This window comes from Fragaria vesca, linkage group LG5 (assembly GCF_000184155.1).
Source record: "Fragaria vesca subsp. vesca linkage group LG5, FraVesHawaii_1.0, whole genome shotgun sequence".
NCBI lineage: Eukaryota > Viridiplantae > Streptophyta > Magnoliopsida > Rosales > Rosaceae > Fragaria > Fragaria vesca.
Genome location: NC_020495.1, coordinates 24439 through 34662, shown reverse-complemented (window position 1 = coordinate 34662; position 10224 = coordinate 24439). Strand labels below are relative to the sequence as shown.

General features: G+C 39.8%; 1 protein-coding gene across 1 annotated transcript; it reads left to right on the top strand.

Moving 5' to 3' along the window:
* The first annotated feature begins 8777 nt into the window (after positions 1 to 8777).
* LOC101306822 lies at positions 8778 to 9230 on the top strand. Its single transcript, XM_004300657.1, has one exon. The coding sequence runs from the start codon at positions 8778 to 8780 to the stop codon at positions 9228 to 9230; it is 453 nt and encodes a 150-aa protein (XP_004300705.1).
* Positions 9231 to 10224: the final 994 nt, after the last annotated feature.

Genomic DNA, 10224 nt, shown 5'->3' with positions numbered 1-10224 from the left:
ATGTTACGGGAAGACCACGTGACAGTCTGACGTGGTCCTACGTTCTAATCAAATTTAGACATGTGAATTTTTACAATTAAAATATAAACAAATATTTTCTATTTTTTGTGAAATGACATTCATGGGTATTTAGCAAGTTCAAACTAGAGTCTAGGGTATAGGGTTTAAAGTTTAGGGTTAGGGTTTAGGGTATAGGGTTTAGGGTTTAGAGCTTAGGGTTTAGTATTAAAAAAACAACAGAAAATCTAAAATGGTCTTTGACAAAATAGTTGAAATAATTTTTCGTGAAAAAAATTTACATGTCTAAATTTGATTGAAAAGTAGGACCACGTCAGACTGCCACGTGGTCCTTCCGTAGCACTGAAAAATTTCTCAATCTCCAAGAACAACGTCACTTGCAACCACATCCCTAACTCGAGCAACAATAGCTTCGCCGATTCTAATTATTTGAATCAAATTGATGATTTCATGGACTATATAGTTGATTTATACCACAAATCGGCTGTTGAAGGACTAGATGAGTTGTTGGAGAAATTTTTACAAGCGTGTATACATCGGCGATAAAGAGGAAGGGAAATTTGGAGAATGTTGACGTGGAAAAAAAATGATACGTGTAGACATTTTTATTGGGCGGTCGCACTATCCACGTGGTGCGACCACCGCACATAAGAATTTCTCACAAGAGAAGGTATTTGTTGTTTGAAAATTCTTCCCTCTACACAGTGAAGTTTCACCAAAGTGACGTGACAGAACTACAACCATACCTTTTAATCAGGACTAAGTTTTGACTAACTGCTTCGCATTCCGTCAGTTTCTTTTGAAAATTGAGAAGAAAAAAAAAACAAAAATGGAAGAAAAGGTTGAAATACATAGGTCATTAGGTTGAATTGAAAATGGTTAGTTGAAGATTTGAAGTTGTGTAATGCCTTGGTCAACTTTGCAACCAATTATCAAATAGATGGTGTTGACTTATGGGAGGAGTATCCGTTTAAAGGGTTGAAATATTTAGGGAAAATGCCCAAATACCTAAAAATCATTAAACTAGAGCCTAGTTCAATGTAAATATCTTTCATCAGCCCATTCCAATGATTTTGATTGAAAAGACATCATTACCTGTGTGTATGTATAACCACATAAATCTCATATGTTTTCTCTCTCGTTTTATCTCTCTCTCTCTCTCTCTCTCTCTCTCTCTCTCTCTCTCTCTCTCTCGATCGGCTCCACCACTGACCTAAACTCCAGTGTGCCGACGCACATGAACACCAGTAGCGGCGTGAACACCATGTCGGCGTTGGAGTTGCGTTGGAGAAGGCCGGAGCTACGTTCGTGAACACCATGTCTTCATCGGCCCCAAGCCGGAGCACGCTGAGCAGGCCGGATCTGGTCACGATTCATGGCCGGACGCCGAGCAGGCCAAGCGCTACATGGAGAAGCTCGTCGTGAAGTCAATGTCGGCGTAGCTGCGTTTGAGATTCAAGGCCAGATCTGGTCGAGATTCACGGCCGGACGTCGGGTCATCTCTTAAGCACTGAGCGCCTGGGGAAGCGATACCGATGAGAGGTGGAGGAGCTCCGGCGAGAAGTGGAGATCCATGGCTATTGTGTTTGTGAGAGGAAGGTAATTGTGTTTGTGTGGGAAAGGTTTTATTCAACGGTTGATGGTGAATTGGTGATAGATGAGCTACTGTAATAGATGAGCTATTGTTAATTATACTATATGTACCTAAACTTCTTAGATGAGCTATATGTACCTAAGTTATTGTTATTCTTTTTATTTTTTTATTTTTTCATTTTGCTTGATTTCTATTCTCTATTTTCTTATTGATAGGATTTGGTTTGAATCAATGCAACTATCTTTTTTGTTTTGTGAGTTTTAACTGATTATTAGGGTCAGTAACTGATTATTGTGGGTCAGTAATCGATTACTGGGGGTCAATAATCGATTACTGGGAGTCAGCAATCAATTATTGAGAGTCAGTAACTCCAGTTACTAGGGGTCAGTAATTGAGTTACCCAGGGTCAATAACCTTTTAAGGAATCATTATTCAGTTATTGGGAGTCAGTAACTCAGTTTCGGCGGCCGGTGACCAAAGTAACTCAGTTACTGGGGGTCTGTAATTAGTTATTGGTGGTCAGTAACTGGTTACTAGGTGACAGTAACTGGTTACTGGGGAAATTTTGGTGACCGGAGTCCGGCGGTCGGGAAAATTCCGGTGACCGGAGTCCGGCGGCCGGTGACCGGAGTTCGAGGTTCCGGCCAAGTTTTTTTATGTTGAAGATGTAGGGGCAATATAGTTTTAAAATAATATAGTTTGTTAAGACTTTAGTAAAGATTTGACCATTTGGGCACAAAAAAAGTTTACTTTCATTCAAATGGGCTTATATAAAAGATTGTCATTGGAATGGGCAATGAAAGGTTACAATTAGTACTAAATGGGCATTTTCCCAAATATTTATGGATAGACAAAATAGAGGAAATAACTACTTCCAAATCCAGATGAAGTACTTTCATTTAGGGCTAGCATTGGTAGGTATATCGACTTTATTTACCAATACCATGTACCAACAAACTTATGATTGGTAGGCAAAATCCTCTACCAAAACCAACCACCAAAGTTGGTATACCGACTTAGTTGGTACAGTTGGTACTCGGTTGGTACGGTTGGTAATAAGTCTCTACCAAGTTTAGATTGTGGCCCAAAAAATGAAGTGATAAATATTTTTTTTTCACAAATATAATGCAACGATAGCTTTGGTCTGATGGTATATGGCCATATTTTCCATCAGAACAGTCATGGTTTTAAAACATACCTCTTACTAAAATTTAAACATTTTATATTTTAATTGTACAGAGCCATTCCATTGAGGGATCCCTATTTTTTGTCACTTTTAGGGATATGCCCAAACCATTAGATATGTTTTTTAATGGGCTTTGATGACTGAGATTAAAACAAAAAACTTAACACTTATGTCAAACCTACACTGTTCAAGATTATTAAAAATAAATCCCTCATTTGGATGACTTAACGATCACCAAATTTTCTGAAAATTTGTAGAAATGATCTACTCATATAGCCCAACGAACTGAAAGGTGGAGATTTGATTTTGTGATCGAAAAGTTCGTCAAATGATCTATCCCTAGAAATAAACAAAAAAGGGATCCCTTATTGGAAGGGCCCTGTTTAATTGTATTGATATCTATAGTATGTTATAATTATAAAACAATACATATATTATATATTATACATATATTTTAATTGTCTTTACATATATTATACATTTTATAGGTTGTTTGTAAGAGGTTAGAGGTCAATTCTCGTTTCCTACATAGATATGGGTGTATTTTTGCATAATTACACATACATGGTTGGTATGGTATGCCGATTTATAGGTTGTTTGTAAGAGGTTAGATGTCAATTTTCGTTTCCTACATAGATATGGGAGTATTTTTGCATAATTACACATACATGGTTGGTATGGTATGCCGATGGTATGAAAATCTCAATACCAAGTACCAACCATGTTACCAAGACTGATACGGTATACTGTACCGTACCAAGTAAGTCAGTTACCAAGTCTTTGGTATGGTTGGTTGGTTTCGACATGGCCCAAATTGCCAGCCCTACTTTCATTCATTCTTTTCTTACATTTATTAGTCACAGGCTCACAACACATTATTATAATGCATTATTTATCAAATTTCATTTTGGATGATTTTTCTTATGTGTTACCAAAATTCATTTTGTCTCGGGAAAATTTCATTTTTTTTTTCTTCTATGTCTCGGATCCGGATACTCCTCTTAATACCTCTCTTAATATTGCCTCATAAGACAATCTTATCCTTTCAATCTTAATCAACAACCAAGATGTCTCTTACTTAGCTTTTGAGATATTCACCATCTCTCTCTTCATACATTCTTGTCAGATATAAGAATTTGGAGCTTTGTACTCAACTCTCATGGAGATTGATTAAAGAACCATAGCCTTTGTTGGTGAGTCATGGCCTGGCTTGTTAAATAGCTTAACTGAGAACGTTGAGGTCATAGATTTATACCCTACTAACACATGTACGGGCGTGTGAGTTAATTAATAAATTATTATTATTAGTTTAAAAAAAGAACCATAGCCGAAAAAGAGAAATAACAGTTGCATTATTCGTCTTATACCTTTCACCATCTTCATCAAAATCTTAAAATGGTATTAGAGTTAGGGCTTGGCATGGGACGAGATTGGGCTAATCCCGCGTCCCGTCTCGGACATTGCACACGGGACGAGATAGGGACATGCCTCGCTTTTTTAAGACTTCATCCCATCCAAGTCCCGTCCCAGATGGGATTGGGATGGGATGGGCCCAATCCTGTCGTCCCGGCCAATCCAAAACTGATAAAAGAAAAAAAAACATGTTTGAATATCTGATGGCCTGATTCTACATCAACATCTCAAAATCACAAACTGGTTCTACATTAGGAACACAAGTACATAACAATATAACAACCATAATCCATCATCCATAATGTCTCGTAATGTTCAACAAACTATCTAGAAAACATAGCAGTGATAACACAACAATACAAATACAAGCTGCTCTAAATAACCATTATCGAAAACAAAAAAATTCCAAGAAATTGGACAACATAGTGAAAGAGTTATAATTATATTAGAAGAAGTAATCATTCTAATTTTGATATACATCAGACTCATCTCCTAGAGACTCCAAGAGAAACAAGGACCAATGACTTTGCAGCCTTAAACCTTTAGGAATGAGAGCTATCTATTCTAGAAATAGACACCAAGTTTGTCATAAGAAACTTCATTGTCTTAGAATATATTAGAAGCTACAAACAGACCTTAACAGAAAGCACTCAGAATAGTTCACTAACTGATAAAACAACGATTTATGAAGCCCATAAGCAGAGAACAACTCCTCTTATTCCTCTAGCCATTGTGTTTTTGGAGAGAATGACAGAATGAGGTTTTGGGGTGAAGACCAAAAGAAGAAAACGATTTGGGATTTTGGGGATTTCAATTTTGCATACAGTGTTTTGCTGGATTGAAGTGAGAATGATTTGGGTTTAGCAAACGAGTGTGAGATAGGGTTCGTGAACAAGACTAAGAGAGTGAGAGAGGGTTGCGCGAAAGAGATGAGGATCTGGGTTAATATTAGGGTTGAAACTAATTAAGGGTTGAGATATAAAATGACTAAAATCCAACGGCCAATATTAAACCTGATTTACATACGGGATGGGACGGGCCTTACGAGCCTCAAATTTTCAGTCCCGCGGCCTATCCCGTTGTTTCTCTAACTGAACGGGCCCAATGTTTTAGGTTTAAATCCAGTCCCATCCAGTCAAATTTCGGGACGGGACCGAGACGAGATCAGGATTTCGGGTTTTTATGCCTAGCCCTAATTAGAGTCCATAGTGGCTTGAACCATGGGTTTCATCATCCACCGTCTCCTGCAATTATAGCTTTTGATTCGATTAGTAGTCAAAAATCACAGAAAGATTACTTGATTACCAATCAAAATCGTTATAGTCACCAGTGTCATAATTGTGATCCTATTTTTATGATTGTCTTTGATTCGGGGAAAGGTGTTTGTGAATGAAGATTTGGGGCTAACTTTCACCATCTTCGTCTTCTTTCTTTTGTCGACACATATGTCTGGTCAACATACTTTGACTGCCTCTAGATTGGGCATAACCATCATATACGCTCGCGCTTCGACTATGGTCGCCATGGCAGTAGCAGCCACTATCGAATGACGTCAGCCGCTCCTCGATCGACGTCATTACGCGCTTGCACGCGCGCCACCAAAACTGCTCTATGGAGTAGGCTAAGGAGCACTTGTCCCACATCGATGAGGTGCAAAGGGCTAAGACATCTCTAGCCTATAAGTGTAACTATATCTCTCCTCATTTACTGCGCAATTATTACTCACTTATTGTTACTCTGCCTTTTTGTTAACTGGTTTAGGCATCGGAGAGTTGAAAACCACTTAGAAGCGGTCTCCTCTCTTGACCTTGTTTGTTATCTCTGTTAACAGACTCAAGAACAAAGACTTCGACAACCGCTTATATATCCGCATTGTGACGTGTACAAGGACTTGAGCTAACCGTTTGTATATTGCACAAACATTGGCGTCGTATGTGGGAATCCTTGAGCAAAAGGTTCACACGTACTTCCAGTATGACAACAAACGATGACGCCACTAATGAAGCTAACTGTTAGCAGATAGCAGCAAAAATGGCGAGAACCTTGAATTTTTCAACTCCCCAAATAGAAGGCAGAACAACAACACCGCCACCAAATGTTGAAGCTATGGTTCTAAGAGAAACATGCCAGAACTCTAACATTGATATAGAAGCAAAGCTAGCCCTCATGATGCAAGATCTGCATAGGGAAAGGTGAGAGCGAGCGGCTTTGTTAAAAGACTTGTGGTTAGCTAGAGCCAGGCTGGAGAAAGCCCATGAGGATGCATACAGTGAATTTGTTACTTATAATTCGCGAAGAAACAGCGAAGCAAGTGGCAGGTCAAGCCACCAAAGAATAGAAAACATTGATGTATCTCTCCGCCCAGTGGAGCTAGGGGGTAGAAGAGTCCTATCCCCAAAGCGGCTAAGGGGTCCAACGTCTCTGCAGACTGGAGATAGAGAGCAGCAACAAGAAGCGGACTAAACTGCAGGTGAGCAGGTACTGAGAAGGCTGATGGACTTAGAAAGGCGGATAGCAGAGCAAGCTGCTCCTAAAGCCCATAACCATTTCTTCAATGCGAGGCTAGGGCCATTCACAAGCCGCATAAGAAGATCAACCTGCCCTGCAAATTTTAAAACCCCGAAAATGCCAGTGTATTCTGGCAACTCTGATCCATATGTCCACATGGATAGCTTCCAAAAAGTTACCAGGGGAAGAAAGTATAGCGATGCCATGCAGTGCCAATTGTTTAGTGAAATGTTAGAGGGTGAAGTAATGAGCTGGTTCTTTGAACAACCGTCAAACTTAGTGGATTCCTTCAAAGAGTTGAGACTAGCTTTGCTATCACGCTTTAGTTTGAAAGCGGAAGGTGGAGAAGTAACAAAAGGGTTGTTCAAGGTCAAACAACATTAGGGGGAATCATTGCGTTCATTTGTCACAAGATGGTAGTCAGCCGCTTCGCGATGTAGAAATTTTGACAAGAAAACGACTTTGACAACATTTAATGAGGGCCTACAAAGGCAAATTTCTAATGCGTTTAAACAAAAAGTTTTTTGACCGGTACTTATGATAAGGTGCTAACTGAGGCTATTAACACAGCCCAGGCTGAGTACCTCACATATGGCTATAAAAACGAGCAAGCCGTGTCAAAAGCTGTTAGCCAACAAGTATAGGCACCTACGACCCCAACAGGTATAGGAAAGCCTGAGCACAAGCGGGAGTGGCATTAAGACGGCGATCACCAAGACAAGAGTCAAAAGGACAATCAGTGGAAGAATAAAAACGGCCCAAGATGGAACAACAACAGCAGGCCAGAACCGGCAGCTCAACGTCATGTGGTCAACACAATAGTAGCGGGCACCGCCAGTATAGTTTCCTAAGAGGAATAGGAATGGAAATGTTGGTGTAAACATCACGAAGACGCCAGCCGCAATACAAATGACTGCAGGCACCTTCAACAAACCTTAGACCAAATGCAAAGAGAGGGGAAGTTGGAGCGGCCAGCAGCACAACCAACTCGAGCAGGAGTAATGGCAAACATTGAACTGCGGTAGATCAACATGATTGACGGGGGAGCACCACTAACAAACATGTCCAACCGGTGCAAGAAGCGGTATGCCAGGGAAACCCGTTCATCCGCCTAGTTCACTATCCTACTTGGATTTCCAATGTAGTTATGGTTCACAAGACAAATGGAAACTGGAGAATGTGTGTGGACTTCAAAAACTTAAACAAGGCTTGCCTAAAAGATAGCTTCCCGCTTCCTAGGATAAACCAGCTTGTGGATGCCACAGTGGGTCATGAGCTTTTAAGTATGATAGATGCCTACTCGGGGTACAACCAGATTAAGATGAATGTCTCAGATTAAGAAGCCACAACTTTCACAACTAACAAGGGCATTTGCCTTTGGGTAGTCATGCCGTTTGAATTAAAAAACGCAGGGTCCTCTTACTAGAGGTTGATGACCGCTATGTTTGGACCTTATTTAGGCAGATTATCATTGAGGTTTATGTGGACGACATGTTGGTCAAAAGTCTTAAGGCTGGAGACCATGTGGGTAATCTCAAGAAATTTTCAAAGTCCTTTTAGAATATAACATGCGGTTGAATCCAGAGAAGTCCGTTTTTGGCGTTACCTCAAGCAAATTTTTAGGGTACATCGTCAGCAACCGGGGTATTGAGGCCAACCCTACCAAGATCAAGGCCATCCTGGACATGAAATCCCCAGTAGAGAAGAAAGACATGGAGGTTCTCTAGGGCAGGCTTGTAGCCCTATCTCGCTTCATTTCAAGATTAACAGATAGATATGTCCCATTCTTTAAAGCTTTGAGACGGCCATCCGGAAAGAAGGTAGATTGGTCACCAGATTGTGTGGTGGCTTTCCAAGGATTGAAAGAGTATTTGGCCTTGGTTCCTTAATTCGCTATCCATTCCTAAACAAGGGGAAACACTATACTTGTACTTAGCGGTTTTAAGGATAGCTTTAAGCTCAGTTATAGTCAGGTGGATAAAAGCGGAAGAGCTACCAATATTATATGTGGGAAGAAGAATGAATGGTCTAGAAAAAAGATACCCGCCATTAGAGAAGATGGCATTGGCATTGATAACCGCTTCTAGGAGGTTGCGCCAATATTTTCTGGCCCATTCAATCATTGTCCACACCAACCAACCCTTGAAACAAGTATTACAAAATCTAGAGCATTCTGGGCGCCTCAGTAAATGGGCCATGGAGCTTAGTAAATTTGACATTGAGTTCAAACCCAAGACAACCATGAAAGGCCAATTAGTAGCGGATTTCATTGCAGAAATGACAGAGCGGGAAGATGCCCCAATGAAAACAGAAGAAGCGGCTACAGAGTTTGAAAACACCGTTGTCACAACAAGGAAACCCGCTCAGCATTCTCAATGGAACTTATATGTAGACGATTCTTGTTATGCAAAAGCTAGTGGAGCAGGAATCCTCTTAACCGGACCTGGGGGACTTGAATTGGAATACGCCCTCAAGTTCAACTTCAAAGCTTCCAATAATGTAGCGGAATAGAAGCACTCATTACAGGGCTCTTGATGGCAACGGATTCAGGGGCAAAGGCAACGGATTCAGGGGCAAAGGATATCAACATCTTCAGTGATTCTCAGTTGGTGGTCAGCCAAGTAAAAGGCGAATTTCAAACAAAAGAATCTCAATTAACCGCTTATCTGGGATATGTGAGGACACTTTTGGGGCGGTTCAAGTTCTACAATATCACTCAAATCTCACGAGTAGAAAACACCAAGGCAGACAATCTAGCAAGACTAGCAACTGTGATGCATGCATTTTATGCTATTTTCTTAATGTATTTCCTACCCTATTTAGTTTCGTTAATTCCTTAATAATGCTATTTTTAGTTTGATTCTATGTTGTAGGTCAAAAAATGCAGTTTTACACAAAAGAAGGCTAAAGAGTAAGAATTGAGAGAAATCCTAACCAAAGGAGGATTTCTGGTGCAGCAAGGAGTCTCATTAAGTCGCAAAATCTAAGGATAAGTCATTTAGGAAATTTTCCTATTTTGAAAAGGGAAACTTGCTTATTTCATTTTAAGAAAATTTTCTTATTTTGATTTAGGAAACTTACTACTTTTGAATCTTTCCTATTCTACTTTCCTAAAATATTTAGGAAACTTTTTTTCCTTATGAGACAGGGAATCCATTTGAAGTCAGAAAACCTAATCCAACTTGGAATAGGAGTTTGTGAATGTGTATAAAAAGAGAAGGACGAATTCTGCAGCAATCAAGGGATATTATAAATCAGAAATTAAGGGATTCTTTCCTTAATTTAGTCATTTTAATTCTGTCATTCCTACCTTATTTATCTGACTTTATTTCCCTTGCAGAAACCCTAATTGCGCACAAATAAAGGAAGGGAAATTTCGTCAAAAGCCTGATTGATAGCAGAAGAGGGAAAGTTCTTAATTGTTGAGATTTCCTTTGGAGAACGAGGAGTGTATCTGGTCCGTATTCAAGCCTCATGCAGAGAATTATTGTGCAAGACATTCCAG